The following is a 21657-nucleotide window of genomic DNA, read 5'->3' as shown; positions in this document are numbered from 1 at the left end:
TTGAAATTTTTTGTGAAGAATATGGCATTTCTCATAATTTTTCTGCACCTAGAACTCCTCAACAAAATGGAGTTGTAGAAAGAAAGAATAGATCCTTAGAGGAACTTGCTAGAACTATGTTAAATGAATATAGTGTTCCTAAACAATTTTGGGCTGATGCTGTGAGTACTGCATGTTATGTATTGAATAGAATGCTTATTAGACCAATTTTGAAATGTACTCCTTATGAACTTTTTAAAGGTAGAAAACCAAATGTTTCACATTTAAGAATTTTTGGATGCAAATGTTTTGTCTTAAATAATGGAAAACAAAATTTAGGAAAATTTGATTCCAAATCCGATGAAGCTATTTTTCTAGGATATTCTCTAACTAGCAAAGCTTATAGAGTTTTTAATCGGAAAACACTTGACATAGAAGAATCTGTGCATGTTGTCTTTGATGAAATTGTGGACCTTGAGGTAAAACCTCTTGAGTCAGATGAATCAGATGCATGTGAAAATGAAGACTTGCAAAAGACAACAAATGAAGAGAAAATAAATAATCCTCAAGATGATGAAGATCTAAACAAAATATGGCAACAACCTAGAGGATTATCATTGGACAACATCATTGGCGACATATCAAAAGGGGTAAACACTAGAAGAAATTTAGTAAATTTTTGTATGAATGTAGCTTTTATGTCGCAGATAGAACCTAAGAACATTAAGGAAGCTCTTCAAGATGAACAATGGTGTATAGCAATGCAAGAAGAACTCAACCAGTTTGAAAGAAATCAAGTTTGGGAACTGATTCCTAGAGAAGATACTCATCAAGTAATTGGAACAAAATGGGTATTCAGAAACAAACTGGATGAAGATGGAAACATCACCAAGAATAAAGCTAGGCTTGTGGCTCAAGGATATAGTCAAGAAGAAGGTATAGATTATGATGAGACATATGCTCCAGTTGCCAGGTTAGAGGCAATACGCCTACTTCTTGCTTATGCATCTATAATGAAATTTAAATTATTTCAAATGGATGTTAAAAGTGCATTTCTAAATGGTTTTATAAAAGAAGATGTGTATGTTGAACAACCACCCGGTTTTGAAGATTTTAAATTTCCAAATCACATCTATAAATTAAAGAAAGCACTTTATGGTTTAAAACAAGCACCTAGATCTTGGTATGAAAGACTTAGCAATTTTCTTTTAGAAAATGACTTTAATAGAGGAAAAGTTGATTCCACTTTGTTTATTAAAAGAGTCGGAAAACATATTTTGATTATTCAAGTATATGTTGATGATATTATTTTTGGATCAACTAATAAATCTCTTTGTGAGGAATTTGCTAAGACTATGCAGGGTGAATTTGAAATGTCTATGATGGGAGAATTAACATTCTTCCTTGGTCTTCAAATTAAGCAAACGAAAGAAGGTACGTTCATTTCTCAAACTAAGTATTGTAGAGAAATTCTTAAGAAGTTTGAAATGGACAAAGCAAAGGAAGCATCTACACCTATGGGAACCTCATGCTATCTTGACAAAGATGAGTCAGGTAAAGAGGTAAATCAAACCAAATATAGATGTATGATAGGTTCTTTGTTATATCTCACTGCTAGTAGACCAGATATTATGCAAAGTGTTTGTGTGTGTGCTAGGTATCAATCTAGTCCTAGAGAATCTCACCTTACTGCAGTTAAAAGAATATTGAAATATCTTAAGGGAACTGCATCCTTTGGTTTATGGTATCCATCTGGAACGGAACCTAGTCTTGTAGGATTTTCAGATGTTGATTATGGAGGTTGTAAGATAGATAGAAAAAGCACTAGTGGAACATGTCATCTTCTAGGTAGTTCCTTAGTTTCTTGGCATTCTAAGAAACAAGCCTGTGTAGCCTTATCTACCACTGAGGCTGAATATATTGCTGCGGGAAATTGCTGTGCACAAATTTTATGGATGAAACAGCAATTAGAAGATTATGACATTCACTTAGATCATATACCACTTAAGTGTGATAATACAAGTGCAATAAACCTTACAAAGAATCCCATAATGCACTCTAGAACCAAGCACATTGAGATTAGGCATCACTTTCTTAGAGATCATGTGCAAAAAGGAGATTGTGAAATAGAATATATTGATACCCAACATCAATTAGCTGATATTTTTGCCAAAGCATTGCCTAAAGATAGATTCTATGAGCTTAGAAGAGACTTAGGAATATTAAAAATATCTTAAAATTGGACAAAGGGACAAATTTGCTGATTTTCGGAAATCAGCGTCTGTTAATCGATTAACACGTCCTGTTAATCGATTAACGTTAATCGATTAACACACCCTGTTAATCGATTAACAACGGTTACCTGCAGTAAATTCTGCCCAAAAATAGCCGTTGTAACGGCTATAAACGGTCATTTTTTAAATTTGAACGTTAGGAGGGTCCTTTTTCAGCCTATTTAAACCCATACCATCCCTCATTTTTACCCACTCACTTTACCCATCCCTCTACAACTCAAATTCACTTCATTTCTTCTCTCAAAATTCAAATCTCTTGCTCTCATGGCTGAACCATCAAGAAGAAGAAGAAGAAGAAGCTATGGATTGGAAAGCACACCTATTGCACGTGGTCCAAATATTCAAGGGTGGATTTCCGATGATGGAAAGCATGAAGAATATCTACAAATGTGGAAAGAACGCAAGATTCTTCGTCAAAAATTTGTAGATCTCAATTGGTTTACCACACATCAATTTCAATTTTCTTAGCAATTGATTGAGCAAGGTGTCCAGCATCTACTGCAACTTCAAGGGAATTACTATCCAGATTTGGTAAGAGTATTCTACTACAATCTAAAATCCCAAAACGGTATTATTTACACTCGTGTCAAAGGGATAGATATCATTCTGGATAATGACATTTGGACCAATGTTGCTCATCTTCCCATCTTAGAAAATACCATGCATGTGCCAAATGACTTTGGTGATTTTAACAAAATTTTGGCATATCGTTCTTTCATGCGCAACCCTCAACAACCTCTACCAAATAGGCGATATCTTCTTGTAGGAAATCTTAGAATGGAGGAAAGGGTTCTTCATTATCTTATTGTATGGTTGTTGTGTCCAAGAGGCTCAAACCTAGCCCAATGCTTTGAAATTGATCTCATGATCATGTCTGCCATTACTCAAAATATCAAAATCAATTGGGTAGATCTTATCTCCGACACTATTGTCCGGGCAAAGAGGTATGATAGAAGTCATCTTCCATATCCCCTCCTTATTTCCTTAATATGTGTGTATAAAGGAGTTGATGTTACCGGAGAGAAACATCTCTCCGTCTTAAGAAGTCATGAAATTGAGGAATCAGCTTTGCATCAAATGGGATTTATACGCCAAGGAAATATGTTTGTCCGTGCTGAAGATGATATTGCACCAGAAGATGATGCATCAGCTGAAGAAGATCAAGATATACCTATGCCTCATCCAACCAATGTTGCTGGACCATCCCATCCTCCCCAAGAATATAGTCTAGAGAGTATATCTAGACAAATTGCAGATATGGCTTCTATGCAACAATCACGGATGGATGATATGATGGCTTATCATGCTCTTAGATATGATGCAATTGATAATCATCTTAAGGAGATTGATGACAAACTGGCAAAACTCTATGTACCCGATAGCGATGATGAGCCCTAGGAAATTTATGTTTCTATGTTTTTATTAGTGTGTGCCCTTTATATTTCCTTGTATGCTTGCATCTTAATATTCAATAAAATGTATGTTGTCTTTTCTTATTCTTTCTATGCCTACATGCTTTTATTAAGGGGGAGTATAATTTCTAATCAAATTAGGGGGAGCACTTATTCATCACTTTTTAATAATGATCAAAAAGGGGGAGAAATATTTAAAGCCTTAAACTTATTTCTAAGTACCCTAACAATTATTTCTTCCTTAAGTTGTGTTTCAAATACAGATTATTACCAAAAGCTTTAAATCAAGAAAGTTTTGATCATCATCAAAAAGGGGGAGATTGTTAGCAAATTGATGAAGATGAAGTTTTGATGATGTCCAAATCAAGTCAAGAACAAACAAGACTCATGAAGAATGATCTTTGAAGACTTGTAATCTTTTGTAATAATTGTATGAACATAGGAAAATTAGTAGTTTTATGTATGCATTCAAAAGTGATGTAAAAATAAGCCATAAGCAAAATTCTGTGCAGTGCTAATCGATTAACAAGAGGTGCTAATCGATTAGCGTTAATCGATTAACAAGGGCTGTTAATCGATTGTTCCAGTGCGCCATGGAGAAGCCCAGCAATGCAGTGCTAATCGATTAACAGAGGGTGTTAATCGATTAGCGTTAATCGATTAACAAGGGTTGTTAATCGATTAACAAGGTGAACGTTTGAAAAACTAGCCGTTTTTAGAGCCGTTGAAGTATCCGTTGGGTTGTTAATCGATTAACCACTGTAGCTAATCGATTAACACAGTCAGAAAGTCTAAAAGCGAAAATGGAGGAGCCTTTGGATGAGTCTATAAATAGACTCTCATTTTCTCTCAACTCGAACTCTTCCCTTGTGCTCAAGTACTCTGAACTCTTTTGAGAACTCTGTGAAATTGCTGAAGCTAAGGAAACTCTTGTCTGCAAAGTCCTGAAGTGGTACTGCGGTGACAGAGGAATAGCTTGATCATCCTTGGTGTGTCTGAGGAAGTGTCTGGAAGAGAATCATCCTTCGTGAAGCATTCGAAGGAGGTGATCATCCTTTGTGAAGATTCAAAGGAGGTGTAAGTTCATCTCTTGTGGTTTCAAGAGAGGTGGTAATTTCTAAACTGTTACAAATTGTTTTTCTATGTGACTAATATTTGAAATAGTTTTGTGATAGTGAAAAAGGTTTATCTTGTTTGAGATAAGCGACTGGACGTAGGATCCTAGTGATCTGAACCAGGATAAAATACCTGTGTAATTTTTCTCTTTCCCTTACTCTGTTATTTAAGTTTAATTATCTGGTTAGTAAGAAATTAAGAGAAAAATAATAAAAAGGGATAATATTTAAATATAACCAATTCACCCCCCCCTCTTGGTTTGTTCCCACGCTAACCATTCCGCTGCAGCCGCTCTGACAGAACAGAGATAGAAAACGAAATTTAAAAGACGAAAATGGAATTACTATTAAAAATGAAATTACAAACCCTCAAGGTGCAGCACTGTTCACGTAGCTTCTAAGAAAAACTTAAAATGAGAGAGTGAAGAGAGACCCTAAGGGTGGTGGCTACTAGCTCTAAAACCTAGGTCAACCTTCCTTAGTGGGCCTTTTCTAATTTGACCAAAATAGGCCCAAATGTGCAAGTATGGTCCAACATACACTAAAAACCAAATAAAAAACGAAAATGAAATTTAATGTTGTTGTGGATGAACGAAAATGACGTGAGAGCCCTCTCGGAGTCCCAAAATATTATCCTAAAATTTCCTTTGAAAATAATAACAAAAATAATGAACCTTAGATAATTCAAATTAAATAAAATAAGAATTACTAGTCAAATTAAACCCAAATATCAAAATTGAGGAAATATTGGACAATTAAGCACAATTCCCTAATTAAATCTAGTACAAGAAGCTAAGTGAATGGGAGAAAATATCGATTCATCAAGGTTCTAAGATGAACCATCGGTCCCTCCAATAAAGATAACCAAACATTTACCTTAGACTTCGATTAATAAGAGGCTTATGTTCCTACCATGCCTAATAGTCTCACATCATTTAGGAGTTGAGGCCAAAGATAATTTAAATACTTCTTCCAGCTTTCGAAGTGTCTTTTAAAGATAAAATCGTGACGAAACACAAATTCCAAAGCGAACAATATCTCAATTATCATAAAACAATTATGTAACTCTTAAGAGTCACATAATCTACCTTAAAAACATCTCGATCAAATCTAGTAAAAACAAGCATAATTTTATTCTACTTCTCTTCAAATTTGTGTCAATTCTTATTCTTTCTTTGCTTAAGATTATCATTTATATGAAGGGTTTTTTTTTTGTTTAATTTTCGGGATTAGTTTATCTGGATTTAGCTTTTTCAAATACATAATTGATCTTACCAAGATCTTGAACGTGAATTTGCGGACAAGTGACAAAATCCTAACGATGACTTTGAGAGCACTTACTGGTGGGAATGAAATCCCTTGCTACTCCAAAGGGGGAGATCCACCTATAAAAGACTTTTTGACGCTCAAGTCAGTAAGAGAGTTTAAGATATTTATGAATATAATAAGTATGAATGGTTATCAAGTGTATGAATTGAGTCTTCCTTAAAGAATATTAGTTATATTTATAAGACCAACATAGACCGTTGACCTATGTTTCTATTAAAATAATACTTACTTCAAATATATAATAAAAATATAATAACAATGATAAATAGTAACCGTAATATAAAATTGTCGAATATTATCCAAATACACTTAAGTTCAACTATTCCTTAATAGAAAAACTTAATAATAGATAATGCTCTTTAGAATATTTATTATACGGGACAGAAATAATAATCTTGAATACAACTACTTTCTCAAAAATATATATGGGAGAAAAAATAAGGCTAAATTATTTAAAGTCTTTAAATTTGTGACATTTTATTTAGTTCGTTTTCTCAGTTTTTTAAAATATTTATTTTAATATTATTTTTCTTTAAATAGAGTAATTTTAGTCTTTCTTTTTTTCATAAATATAACGTCTGTTGATGGCTGTTCATAAACATAATTGGTAGAGCGTTGTGTTGACGACAGTTTTGTTTCCACAGTGAACTTAAGTTGAAGGAAGAACTTCTAAAATTTGTGGCTCTGAAATAATTTGCTCCACACTCGCAACAATTTGAGATGTAGGAGAAATTTGGAATCTGACTTTTGAGATGTGGGAAGAATGCCAAAAATGAATTTTAAAATTAAGAGAAATAGTAATATATAATAAAGGGATATATTTTTGATAAATGAAGTGTGACGTAGGTATTTGAAGCGAGAAGGGTGTCGTAATCAAACCGTCCACTTGGCGATAATCTCTTGTTTCTAATTAGGGAAATCCAACAGTCATTTTCGCAATCTCTATTGGCACACGTGGTCCATGCACTTCCCCCACACTTACCCAACACTTTACTGCTACGTGCCCACCGCCACGTCTCTGTCTCGCTCGCACGTGTATCGTCACTCGTGTCGTCTCTCCCCACTATTCCTATAAACCCAACCTCCACTCCCTGCATTTCCCTCTGTGTTTCTCCAAACTCTTTCACGGTCACTCTCTCTTTCTCTCCAAACCATAAACACAGAAAACCCTAAACACACAAATGGAAACTAAGGGAGGCTGCTGCATGACCAAGTGTCAAACACCTGCTGCACACCGCATCTCCAAGGTCCACACAATAATGTTAGGCTTTCGCCCTATAGCCCCCAAACCCCTTCCCGCCGCTGCTCTTTCCGACGCTTCTTCCTCCGAAACCACTGCCGACGTCTTCTCCAGATCCGTCGCATCTAAGCGAAAGCGCGCAAAAGGTAACACCAACTCCAACTCCAACACCAACACCAAGCGCTGCACTCGGAGCAGAATCGCGCCTCCTCCACCACCTCCGCCTACAACGCTCCCGCTGCTGCCGGAGACTCCGGTTCTGAAGAAAACAACCACCAGAGAAAGCCACAAGGACGCGCCGGTGTGGCTGAGCTTCGGGAACCGCGGCGGTGCAGGTGCGTCGGTGGATCCGTTCTGGTTCCCGGCGGCGGGATCGGTGGTGACGGTGGAGTGCGTGACGAAGATGTGGCGGGAGGAGGAGGGGCCGGGGTTGGGGAGTGGAGACGAGGAGAGGAAGGCTAAACTAGAAGAGGACACGTGTCCGGGGTTTATATCAGACGGTTACGGGAGGGTGACGTGGACGAATGGTGCGTACAGGGAGGCAGTTGGTGAGGGAGGAGTATGGCTGGCGATGAAAGCGAGCGTATCGTATCCGTACCGAGGGTTCACGGGCTGGGTTAGGCTGCAGTACGCTTCGGGGAAAGAGAGAACTGTGCCATGTGACGTTTGGAGTATGGATTGTGGAGGTTTTGCGTGGAGGTTGGACGTTAAAGCCGCTCTTACCTTGACCTTAGCTATGTGATATGATATATAATATACTACTACTAACTGCTCTTCAGGTTCTTCACCAAACAAACAAAACAAACTCCCTTTGAAACGATACCGTTTCCTCCCTGGCACCTCCACCTACTTAGGACTGCAATAACTGTGAATTTATATATATATATATATATATATATATATCATCCTCTTAGCCTTTTGATCGTGAAGTGTAAATTAATATGGACGTGCTTTTTGTGAGATCGGAACGTTAATTTCAAACTGTAAACCAAATATGAATATATTACCTTATGTTCATTGGGTCAAGTTTTGTAAATTCCACTGGCGAACCTTTGTATGGTTTTTGATGGTTGTTGTATATGGGATCATATGTTTTGCAGATTTGATGCTTGGTTACGGTGTTGATCATACGAGAGGGGATGCAGGAAACTAATAAAAAGTTGATTAGGAGTTGAAGTTGATGTGAAAGTTAATTATTTTTAAAAAAGTTAGAAATTTTGATTTGATTGGATTGGCGTGAGGATAGATCTGATTAAAGTGTAGAGTAAATAAATAGTATGAAAAAGAGGATGTGATGGGTGGGACAGATGGTGGAGTAGGATTGGGTGGAGAAGAAGTAACAGTGTTGGTTAGTGTTTTTGGTTGGGTGGGGTAAGGGTGATGGTCATGGTGGTGAAAAGATTGAAAGAAAGATATGGCTTTATTTACTTAACATTCCAATATGCCATTATAAGCTCCTCGGAAGTTCCTCATTGCACCACGTCGCTGCATCTCACTACCATGCATACTTTTCCACCTTTTTCCTTATCTGTATTACCTTTCTTTCTTTCTTTCGTTTTTTCTCTTTCCCCTTAAGAATAACCTCTTCTAACTCTTCCAGGACTGCTAATTTCGTTTTCGCTGCCAAGACCTATCCTTATCTTCAAATTACGTACACTAGCCGTCACGCACCCAATGGAACGCTCGCATTGCAACCCAATATGGTATTTTCTCATAACTTTTGGAGAAGAAATATCAAAAGAATATAATACTAAAAGTGTGTGACACTAGAAACCATACCTGAAATATTAGGCAGATGTAGTGTACTGGAAAAGGAAAATGCTTGGTACAGACGATGCGCAAAACACTGTGACAATAGTACTGAGAGGACTTCATAATACTTGAAAAAGAAAAAAAGTAAGATGCATAACATGGATCGTGGAAACAACATCGAAGAGAGTGAGGGATGTGGGACATGCTTATTCATAATATTTTTGGGATAAAATATGATTTGGTTCTTTGAAAACGGCAAAAGTATTAAGTACATTTTAAAATGTTTTCGTATTAGACTGAAACATGACACGGTTAACTAAAAATGTGGATTAGTGTGGAATTTCGAACTTAATCTGCAGTTAACAGTTCGAGAATCTTTTTTGTACAATATAGAGTTGAAGGTTTCCAAAATTTTGAGCATGACTAAGTGGTTCATCTAGGAGTGTGCCATGTTGTGAACCGATGGTATTCTGGAAGAATGGTTGGATTTTGGGTAGCCACAAAGTAAACTTCGTCTCTCCTCAGATTGCTCCTACACCAGAAGTAGCCTCTGCACGATCCCCTCGTATTTGATATCATCATCATCATGAGTATCGTGGACATGTACAACAGCCACATTGTTTAAAGCTACTTCAAATTTATATTCATTATATCTTGACACTCACTCCATTAAATTTGTGCAACTAGATCTACATTCAGTAATCTCCAACGTATAAATATATTATCCAACTTTTTATTTAACACTACAAGAAATATTTCTTAATATATTTCATATCAATTCTATAAATTTTTCAACTATAGGCTAATATCAGTTTTTCTTCATCTATCTTTATGGGAGAAAACTATTTTAGAGATTACAACCAATAATAACAAATAATAGTTTGTAGGTTATAGAGCTTATAACCTATACTTACAAGAATCTTCTTTTAATGAAGTCAAGAGATTATAGAGTTTACAACTTATAAATAAAGAAGCTCATCATATGTATATAGCGTTGAAATTGATGAAAATGCCACTTGAAATTAGGAAGATGGAAAAATCAGAAAAGAAAAAACATTTTTATTTCAGCATAACAATATCAAGAAGTTCAAAGACGTGATACTCTTTATTTATACAAGCACTAGTACAAAATAGGATTTTTATAATAATTTTATAATAGTTAAAATCCACTATATATATATATATTTATTGTGGTGCTAGAAAGTGACGCGGTGGCAAAATTATAATAAATTACAAAACTTTTCTAAACCAATTGTACCTAGAATCGGTATAGAAAATGGTGCGATGACAAAATTGCAATAAATTACAAAGTTTTTCTATACCGATTGTACCTAGAACTAGTATAGAAAGTGACGCGGTAACATAATTATAATAAATTACAAATATTTTTTATTTTGGTTGCACTTTTTTTATTTTGGTTGCACTCATAACCAGTATAGTGTAGCACTCCATTCCAGATGTCACATGTGAAATATAAAATAAGTCCATTATTTACAAAAACTTTGACTCTGATGCCGACGTAGAAAACATATTTATCAAAAACTTTATTTAGTTATCACACAACTTAATTAAACTAAGCGTAATTCACATTAAAATAAGTTTTAAATCCAAATAATTCAAAAACATTACAATGATTCTCTTAAATTATAAAGTTCCCTAAAGACTCCCACGCCTCTCCTTGCGCTGCTCGACACCAACAACATCTGTATTATCATCTGCTCTTATATAACAAAATAAGTTATATGATCATCGAACAAACACAAAGAAGCAAGGGTGAGTTAACATAAACGTCATCACATATAAGACAAACATTTATTTCAACATCAACATATTATCATACAATAACCAAAGGAAAGTCCAAGTCACATCCATCAACATCACTTAACCTATGTCCTTCTCTCGTACCCTACCATACACACCTTGTTTACCAAAACAAGGTGGTTCGAGTCATCCTCCACCACAATTTCCGACTTGTTTCCCCTGCTCTTCAAAGACTTATGAGTAAAAACTTCGATGCGACCTCACATCAAGCATTATACTCAGCCTAAGTTGGAAATGTACAGGCGAAACATCCTTTCTTTTCTACCACTTCTCATAGATGAAAGGTACAATACGAAAAGCTTGTCTCTTCTACTGCCCTTCATAGGCGAGGAGACATATGTAACACCCCTAGTAGGATGCCACCTGTAAAAGAAAATAACAGTTTCGCAACACAATTTATATTCAAACATTATCTTCGTATACTCAAAATTCTTTATTAATATATCATTGCAAAAGAAAAAACACAAACTCAAACGATGTCCTTACAACGAATGAAAAACTCAAATCATGTTCTTTACAAAAACACTAAGTCTGAAAAGAAAATCAAAACATCAAAATAAATAAAATCCCAGAAGTAATTATAATCCCTTCTGTCGTCAATCTACAACACTCAAGCCTCATATGCAACACCATCTACTCTCGTACAAGTACGATAATTGCAGGTGAAAACCACAACCACAATAAGCAAGGGTGAGCAACCAGAAAAACCTTGTATCATATAACATAGTGTAACATTGTTAAACATGGACTATAACAAGTCACAACATTATATCTTAACGCAAAAATAGTATCACAACCAAACCATTCATAAACCAATGTTGTTTCCTTGCACCTTGTCGTACCAATCTTTTTGCAAAATAAAGTGATTCGAGTCGTCCTCCATTGCGACTTCAGACCTATCTCTCCGACTTCTCAAGGTCTTATGAGTAAAACCACCAACACTGCGCATACTGGTGTACTAGAGCCATTAAGCGAGACATCCAACCCTTTTGTTTCCTCTCTCAAGAGGAAGGGTGACACTCGAATCTCTGTCTCCATGCGAGACTCAAACTCCTTAACGCATCGCAATACGAAAAACTCAACCAACTGACAACATTACAAGGAAATAACATAGTTTTATGTTTACATCACAATTCAATACACATTCTCAATAACATGCATTAATCAATCACTCACTTAGATTAAACATCATTACTATTTTCTTTTATTATTTAGATCAAAATAGAATACAATTTTATTTATAAATAGCCTCAAATGGACACTACTTGGTCCACCAACTTACCAAATCACCCAACCTATATATAATTTAGGTTTAATCATTTCGAAGGTCCCTATTTGTGTAGATTCGTGTCAATTAGGTCCCCGTATTTTGAAAGAGCTCAATTGGGTCCCTTTTTATGTAAAATTGAATTAATAAAGCCCTTGTCGTTAAATTTTGTGGACGGCGTTAAATGTGTTGCCTGGTGGCATGGTGACGTGGCATTTCATAATCACGTGGCACATAAATCAAATTGAACCAAATTTTGCCAAGTGTCCCAGATCCTAACACACCATAATGAACCAGATAAATTCTGACACATCATCCTTCTTGCCACGTCAACTACCACATCATCATCCTCTCAACAAAAATCCTAATTCTCTGACCCTTGCCGCCGTGCCGCAACCATCATCGTCCTGCGTTACCGCAAGGCCACCGCCTAACCCTAATTCGCGCAGCAAAGCTGTCGTAACATCCATCCTAGCGCCACCAAACCCTATCTCCACCACCTCAACCTCACCGTCAACCGCGAGCCTCCATGGCCACCACCATCAAAACCACAAATCACCGTCATCTTCAACCATCACCGCAAATCCTCCATTGACGTCGCCAAATCCTAGCATCGCCACCATCCTCACCACCAGTCCTAAACAAGTTGCCTCTGCCACTATTTGCACCAGGCCGCACCACGAGAACCAATTTGTCGTCGTCATAGCACCATTTACAACAATGAGATCGTCTTCTTCACCATCAATAACCAGAAAACCAAAAACAGATCTGCAGAAAACCAAGATCTGACCACACCCTAAATGTTGTCGTTGCTGCAGATTGCAAACGTCTTCTTCCACCTCGCGCAACTCCAATCGCGCGAATCGCTTGCAGATTAACCCAAAAGCAACCCACATATCTTCGTCTTCTCCATTGACGCACCAGAAACGAAACTCGCGAGTTCTTTCGTTCTCCATTACTTGCGAATCAAACGAAACAATGTATCAAATCATAGGGTCAACTTCCTTAAAGCCAAAATCCCAAATCCTTCATCCTTCCTTGAAAGGAGGTCATGGCACATAATTCTCGCTCATGACAGTGCAGGAAGCCTTCCCCCTTCCCTCCAATCTGAAACCTTGATTTTGGGTGGGGAAGGGGCTGACACGTGGCAAGGCCTCAGTGGCCACGTCCATCTGGTCATTATGTGGACCTCTTTATGTGCCACGTTGTAATGAAATGCCACTTCACCTTGCCACCAAGCAACACATTTAATGTCGTCCATAGAATTTAACGGTAGAGGCTTTATTGATTCAATTTTACATAAAAAGGGACCCAATTGAGCTTTTTCAAAATACGGAGATCTAATTGACACGAATCTACACAAATATGGACCTCTGAAATGATTAAACCTATAATTTACGTGAACAAACCAATACCTGCATTATACTAAAAATATATTAATTTAATAGGCAAGGTCCCATTACCAATTTGATTTTAATATTGTTGAGAGGGGGAGTAATATAATTCTAAATCCAATCCCTGATGTGTTTGGTTTTTGATTATGACAACACATTGATTGTAACAACACATATATGTTTTCATAACAACAAAAAAAAAAGTGTATTTGTGATTGACACATATGTTGGTATGTAAATTTTCTTTATGATTGATACATATGATATGTTGTTTGGTCTGCATACTTCTATGATCATAATTGGGTTTATATCTACTGTATGCATACTGAATGTATTTTGTGTGATAAAACCACAAACACAAAGCAACTCTGTATGAAATAATCAATTAGGTTCATCAGATAACTTATGTTTCAAACTGTGGCAAAACAACAACTTTTAACCGATTACATTAAGGGTAAAATCAATTAAAACTCGTGTCTTTGCAGACATCTTTTTGAAATGTGTTGTGATGAGTTTTGAAGTAAAAGTGTTTTCAAAAGGCCTAAGTGTTGTACTTAATCGATTACACATTTTATGTAATCAATTAAGTTTGTTATACTTTGAAAACTATTTGTTGATAAGTCTTAACTGTCACAACGGTCATATTTTTATATGTTTTGACTCACATGATATATTCAATCGATATTCTGTGCTTAATCTGTTAAATTTGTTTGAATGGTTTTAAGGTGTAACTCTGTTACTAATGTAACCAATTACATTAATATAGTAATCGATTAGATTGCATCTTTTATGAGAAAACTATAAATTGACACATTGCGCACTGCTTTATTGACTTTTGATCGTTCTAAACTTTCATATCTGATATTTGGTGAATTGAGAAAAGAGATATAGGTGTGCTGAGACGCTCGAAGAATCAAGATACACAAGAGTTTATTATCTTGAAGGTTTCTTAAAGAACATATTTGGGTTTTCAGTGCTGATCAACTACAACACTGCTAAGGTGTACTCTTGACTGATCAGATCTCATTTTAGCAATCTTGGATTGTGTTGTTCCCTGTGTGAGTGGCCAAGAAGAAGAGCGTGGTGTTCTTTGGACTTTGAGAGGTGTCTCAAAGGGTGACAGCAGAAAATGATTGTTCTTGCTGTAGGGTGTTAGAGAGGTGGTTACACTTGAGAAGTGGTCTTTGTAAAGCCTTGTTGTAAAAACTCATATTGTTGCAACCGAGATCGCGACGGGATGGCGAGCCGAAAAACAAACGAGTTTGAGAAAAGGTTTTGGGAGTCGCCACCATAGTTTATTATGGACAAACTATGGAAAACCAAAAAATAAGACATGGTCTGCGAAAACTAGATTTTAAGTTCGGGAATCGGTTATGCATAAGGAAGGTGTTAGCACCCTATCGCGTCTGCCCAAAGGCAGTACCTTTAATTAAATGTATAAAGTTGACGTGGTATTTTTCAAAATTGTTTAATTTTCATTAAAAAAAATAATATAAAGAAACTATTAAGAAACAAAAAAAAATATTTTTTTGTTTTATGAACCCGACAAGGATTGACCTTGCTCCTACGTATATCCATTTATGATGGACAATCAGGGATCGCGTAGTTCTTTATGTAGAAAAAGGTTTGTGAGTTTGTTTGAAAATCATTATGGATTGATTTAGATTTTTGAAAAGCGAACCCGACAAAGATTTAATTTAACAAGATTGACATTTGTTTGGTTTTAATGATCTTGTATTTTTTTTATTTAAGAATGGTGGGAAAAAGAAAGAAATCGGCCATAGGCCAACACATACTTATAAAAAATTTATGATTTAAAAAAAATATTATTTGTATGTAAGAAAAATAATACCTTTAGGAAAAACTTCAGAGTACAATAAAAAAAGAAAAAGAATGGTGTAGAGGTGACATACCTTTTTAGCTTTCAGTACTCTCGTATTTCTTCTTTGATGATTGTCGTTGACAGAACCCTTATGGGTGAGAACTTATTTTTCTCTATACTCTCTTTCTCTCTTTTTATTATTTCTGCATGTTTCTCCTTCTCTTTTTTTTCGTCCCCTTTTTCATGACAGTGTGCGTATTTATATGCACACATTGTAATATTATGGTAATTTTGCCCTTAATTGTGAATTAATTGACAACGAACAAAATAGGGAAAGAAAATGTCTTGGTTCCAAGAAAAAGAAATCAAATAATATTCAAGACATTGATTATAGTTATTGTGAGAAAATTTGTCCATTTTTAAAATCATATTTTCCTCTTATATACTATTTTAATTATTGTTTATAATTATTAGCATAATATTGATTCAAATTATTACCATATTAAACTAACATTTCAAAAATATTGTGTCTGGTATTATAGTTATTATTTTATCCTTTTTACCCACCATTAATTATTATTCTCTTATTTTTTATTTTTATTTATTTACTTACCCGGACGAAATTGGGTGTTGACACATATCTTTATAGTGCAATTGACTTTCAATATCAGGTTGACTAAAAGGACACTAGATGTAGGCATTGAGGCCGAACCAGTATAAACCTTGTGTTTGTATTTTTTCTCTTATCTCTTTTACTTTCATTGCATGCGCTTTATTGCTTGGATTTCAAGATAGATTAAAGATCATTCTAAGTTTGTGAAAAGATTGAAAAAGTAATTGGTAAGAGAAACTAGTCATATCTTTTCTTACAAATATTACTATATAAATACAAGCATACCAAGCAAGGTACACACTTTCACGTTAATATTCATTATACGAAACATGGAAAGGAAGATACACATTCAATAAACTTACCTCTCACTCTTCAATAAAGCCACGAGTCTCACCAGGAATTACTTGCCAACATTTATTTCAATTTTAAAGTAAACCCAAGAGACTTGTTTTGTTCTGCACTGGATTTTCCAAACCACTCCAAAACCAAAAGGAGTGGGTGTCGGCTGAACATCAGAAGCACCAGAGAAGGGAGAAGAATGAGCTCCATAACCTGCAAGTCAAATTTATGTGTACTTCCTGCAACAGGGTTAGTGCATTCTGACTCTAAAGAATTAATATCCAGAGGTACAACACCCAATACATTAAACTTATCATCAGAAATAATCTCAGAACATAAATCATGTTCGGATTCAAAATCAATATCAATAACAGATTCAGATTCATATTCAATGCATGTAAGAGAAGTATACAGATGGGATAGAAAAAAAATGTTTCTTATGATGCCAAGAGTCAAAATTAGAAGCATACTCATCAACAACATCATCAAGTATATTAAGACGAAAAACAAAATGGTCCTCAGTTGAATGTTTCATGGTAACAAGAATATTGAAATCTACAACAACGTCACCAAATTCCATGGATAAGGTACCATTATACACATCAATCTTAGTTCGGGTTGTTTTCAAAAATGGTCTGCCTAAAATGATTGGGGTAGATCCCTGGGAGAATCCCTCCTCCATTTCAAGAACATAAAAATCAGCACAGAAAATAAGTTCACCAACCTGAACTAAGACATCCTCTGTGAAACCTATGGGGTGGACAACACTCTTATTAGCCAACTATATCACCACACCCGTAGGTTGAATAAGTCCAAGAGAAAGAGATTTGTAAATAGGCAGAGGCATGACATTAATTGAAGCACCCAAATCATGCATGACATTTTCAAATTTGTTGTTTCCAATAATACAAAATATGTAGAATATACATGGGTCCTTACATTTCTCAAGAATGTGAGGAACAAATTTACCTATCAATGCAGATACATTTTTGCCCATGTTGATCCTCTCATTGCCCTTCATCTTTCTCTTATGAGTGCACAACTCCTTCAATAATTTTGCATATTTAGGAATATGTTTGATTGCATCAAGCAGATGTATGTTTACCTCTATTTTCCTGAAGGTTTCCAAAATCTCCTTATCCACCTCTTCCATCTTTTTGCTCTAAATCAATTTGGGAGGGAACGAAAAAGGGACAAGAGGCTGCTACAAGTCAAAAGTACTAGTGGAAGAAGAGGATCCATCTGCTTGAAATTTCCTGCTTTCACCTGCCTACACCTCTTGCTCAGGAAGTTTTCTCTTAGATGTCGCAAGCTCATCCTCTTCTTTATCAGGCTTAGGTGCAGGTATAGATGAAGGTGGTACTATGGTTGTATCAATTTGCTTCCCAAATCTTAGGGTGATGGCAGTAACATTTTTAGGATTCTGTACAGTCTCAGATGGTAGTTTGTTTGAATTTTGTGTTTGTGCCTGATTTAGTTGAGTAGTCATCTGCCCTATCTAATTTGTCAAGCTCTGTATGAAAGTTCTAGTTTCTTGTTGGAACTGCATATTCTAGATGGTCATCTGCCTCACTAACTCTTCTAATGAAGGCTCAGAAGTGGAAAGTTGAGGTATAAAATGTTGTTGCTGTCTCTGATACTCCTAGATTGATGGAGGTACATAAGGCCTACTTGGGCCCGCAAAACTCTGAATTTGTGGTGGTTGTTGTTATTGTGGAGAATTAGAGCATATGAGATTAGGGTGATTCCTCCATCCTATATTGTATTTGTTACTAGACATATCGTAATTCTATTGTTGTTGTGGCCTATTGTTATAAACATTTGCAGCATAGGCTAGAAGGGCATATGGGCTAACAGGTTGCTGCAAAGATGGACAAGAATCTATATGATGATCACTGGACGTGCAAATGACACAAACACCTGTAACATATGCATATTTCTGATTGTCAGCAAGTTGAGTCATCAAATTCACAAGAGTATCAAGCTTACTCTCCAACTTTCTATATGCAGATGAAGAAGAATCAACAACCACATCATGAACTCCTCTAATAACAATAACATCATTTCTTGCACTGAACTACTAGTACAAAAACACCGTATAACGTCGGTGTTTTTCGGCCTTTTGAGTCGAATTCGAGGTCGACGTCATATCTGGAGACGTTAAATTGACGTCGAACATAGAACAATTCGACGTAAAGCAAATTAACATCGAATTTTGTCAATATTCGATGTTAATAATTTTTTTTTGTTTTTTTAATTAATTGTGATACTTTTCATAACTCTACGAGACCTAAAAAGCAAAAAAAGAACAAATTCCAGTTTTTCTATTTTATAGTGCATGAACTGTGAACGTGTAGTGTAGTATCAACAACAAAAAACAATAACAAACAACAAACAGGTTCAATCAAACAACAAAAACAATTAGGTTCAACCAAACAACAACAACAAGTTCAACAAAAAAAAACAAACAAGTTCAACAAATAAGTTCTTCAAAACGAAAACGAAAACTAACCTTCAAAATGTGGGTTCGTCTGAATAAAGTGTTGCCACCAGTGAGAGAGAAAGCAGAATGCACCTATGAAGGACAAGAACATGAAAATAATCGGTCAAAACAAACGAAAATCATATCTAAAGTAGTTAATTAACTTGCATTTGTAACAAATGAAAGAAAGATTACATGTGATGGTTGTCAAACTTCGTTCCAGGAAAGCTGGAGCAGAGAAGAGAGTATTGCGCGCTAAGATAAAGGGAATGAATTTTCAATCTCCTGCTCAAATTTTTATTGAATTTGCTAACCTTTTAACGTCTAACGTTGGGGCATTCGATGTTTTATATCTTTTTGATGTCTAATTGTAGGAAATTCGACGTTTTACGCCAAACATTTTTGCAAAATTTACCCAATATAACAAATTTGACGTCGCATTACAATTCTAAAAGACGTCTAATAATTGCATTTATTTACAAAAATGCCACCAGTCATTTTTAACGTTGGCTATTCAATGGTTGAAAGTTGAACGCGTGACGTTATACGCTTTTTTTGCACTAGTGTAGGAGTTAGACGCCATCTTTTCAATCAAATCCCTAGCCTCAGCAGGGGTCATATCACCCAGGGCTTCACTACCCAGACCCTCGTAAAATTGTTAAAGAAGGAGTTGTTTAAGAAGTCGATGGTGGGGACAACTTGCACATAACTTCTTGAATCTCTCCCAATAGTCATACACGCTCTCTCCACCAAGCTGTCTGATCCCAGAAATATCTTTTCTGATGGTCGTGGTCCTAGATGCAGGGAAGAATTTCTTCAAAAACATTCTCTTAAGATCATCCCAACTCTTGGTGGACTTGGGAGCAAGATAATACAACCAGTCCTTTGCCACTCCCTCGAATGAATGTGGAAATGCCTTTAAAAAAATGTGATCTTTAGGGACATTTGGAGGTTTCATTGTGGAACAAACTATGTGGGACTCTTTTAGATGTTTATGAGGGCATTCACCTGTAAGACAATGGAACTTGGGCAGCAAATATATTAGTTCAGTCTTGAGAACATATGGAACATCCTCATCAGGATATTGGATGCACAAGCTCTCATAAGGAAATCAGGTGCAACCATCTCCCTAAGAGTCCTGTCACGAGGTGGAGGTTGAGCCATATTATTCTCAGTATAAAAACTAGAAGAATCAAACTCAGAAGGAGTAGCAAAAGTAGAAATTGGTAGACGTAGAAGGAGAATTCTCAGAATTATTCAAACTAGTGTTATCTAATGGTACATACTCTAAAGATAAATTCCTAGAATGCCTAACTAATATATGAAAAGTCCTATCTACTTTAGGATCAAAGGGTGGTGGTCCCAAATTGCCTCTAGTCATGCACTATGTCAACACATATCATGCAAATTCAACACAAGCATACATAGGGTTAAAAATGGAAGTATACTCAAATATTATCCAAATGAGCTGAAAATTTGTGAGTAACACCCTAAAATCATGAAAAAATGGCACCTAAATTTCAAAGGATAATTAATGAGTCAATATGTTTTTCTATTCACTTAGCTTCTTGTACTAGATTTAATTTGAGAATTGTAATTAATTTGACCAATATTTTCTCAATTTTGATATTTAGGCTTAATTTAATTAGTAACTCACATTTTAATTAATTTGAATTGTTTGAGCTTATTTATTTCCATTATCATTTTCAGGGCAAACTTTGGAATTATATTTTGGGACATTAAGAGAGCTATCACATCATTCTCCACTCCCCACATCAGCATTTTAGTTTAAATTAAGGTTTAATCCTTTTCGACATCCCTATTTATGTACGAATGTCTCAATTGGGTCCTCGTTTTTTAAAGTGTATCAAAATGGTCCCTAATTTTGAAAATTGATATCAATTGAGTCCTTTCCGTTAAGTTGGCTGGACGGCGTTAAAAAAATTGATGAGTGGATGCTGAGATGACGAACGAACGCTCGTCCACCAGCGAACGAACGCTCGTCCATCAGCGAACGAACGCTCGTCGACCACCGAACGAACGGTCATCCAGTGTGGAACAAACGGTCGTCCAGCAGTAAGAGGTCGACGAGCGTTCGTTCTCTGGTGGACGAGCGTTCGTTCGCTGGTGGACGAGCGTTCGTCGCTGGTGGACGAGCGTTCGTTCGTCATCTCAGCATCCACTCATAAATTTTTTTAACGCCGTCCAGCCAACTTAACGGAAAGGACTCAATTGATATCAATTTTCAAAATTAGGGACCATTTTGATACACTTTAAAAAACGAGGACCCAATTGAGACATTCGTACATAAATAGGGATGTCGAAAAGGATTAAACCTTAAATTAAATTGTAATTTTGTTTTTAGTGTATTTTTAGACTAGATTTAGCTATTGGGCCATTTTTTGTCATTTTGGGTAGAAGCTCATTTTAGGGGCTGACTTAATTTAGTTGCCCATGCAACAGCCACAAGGGGGCACTTCTTATTCTATCATTTTCATTTTTTAGGAGCTTGGCACGTGAACAATAGGTTTCTTTGGTTTTAGATTTGATTTTTCGTTTTCCACCTCTATATTTGAATTCCATTTTCGTTTCATTTAAAGATTATGTGTTTTTACTCCTCCTACACCTTTGCAGTGTGATTTTCGTTTCTGATTGAAATTTCGAATTGTATTTCATTTTCTGGTTGAGTATCAATTCTAGTTCGAATTTCGTTGTTATGTTTGAGTTCATTTAAGGTTTTGTTTTTTGTTGTACTATGCATTCTTGTGTTTCTACTACTGCATTGTGTTCTTCGTTTT

The 21657-nt window shown here is 35.9% G+C and overlaps 1 protein-coding gene and 1 non-coding gene across 2 annotated transcripts; both read left to right on the top strand.

Annotated features, from left to right (window-relative positions):
* The first annotated feature begins 7388 nt into the window (after positions 1-7388).
* On the top strand, positions 7389-8111 carry LOC108331109 (uncharacterized). Its single transcript, XM_017565736.2, has one exon. It carries the CDS (start codon positions 7389-7391, stop codon positions 8109-8111), a length of 723 nt encoding a protein of 240 aa, XP_017421225.2.
* An 11428-nt stretch (positions 8112-19539) lies between these two features.
* LOC128196407 (small nucleolar RNA R71) lies at positions 19540-19646 on the top strand. The gene has a single exon (XR_008248690.1). It is a non-coding gene; the product is annotated as a small nucleolar RNA R71 (small nucleolar RNA).
* Positions 19647-21657: the final 2011 nt, after the last annotated feature.

The sequence above is a fragment of the Vigna angularis genome, chromosome 4 (assembly GCF_016808095.1).
Source record: "Vigna angularis cultivar LongXiaoDou No.4 chromosome 4, ASM1680809v1, whole genome shotgun sequence".
Classification (NCBI taxonomy): domain Eukaryota; kingdom Viridiplantae; phylum Streptophyta; class Magnoliopsida; order Fabales; family Fabaceae; genus Vigna; species Vigna angularis.
Note: the sequence above shows the minus strand (reverse complement) of the source record. Positions and strands in the feature narration are given on the sequence as shown.

What these genes read in the sequence shown, in the direction of transcription:
- LOC108331109 (XM_017565736.2), top strand. Translation starts at nt 7,389, where the DNA reads ATGTTAGGCTTTCGCCCTATAGCCCCCAAACCCCTTCCCGCCGCTGCT.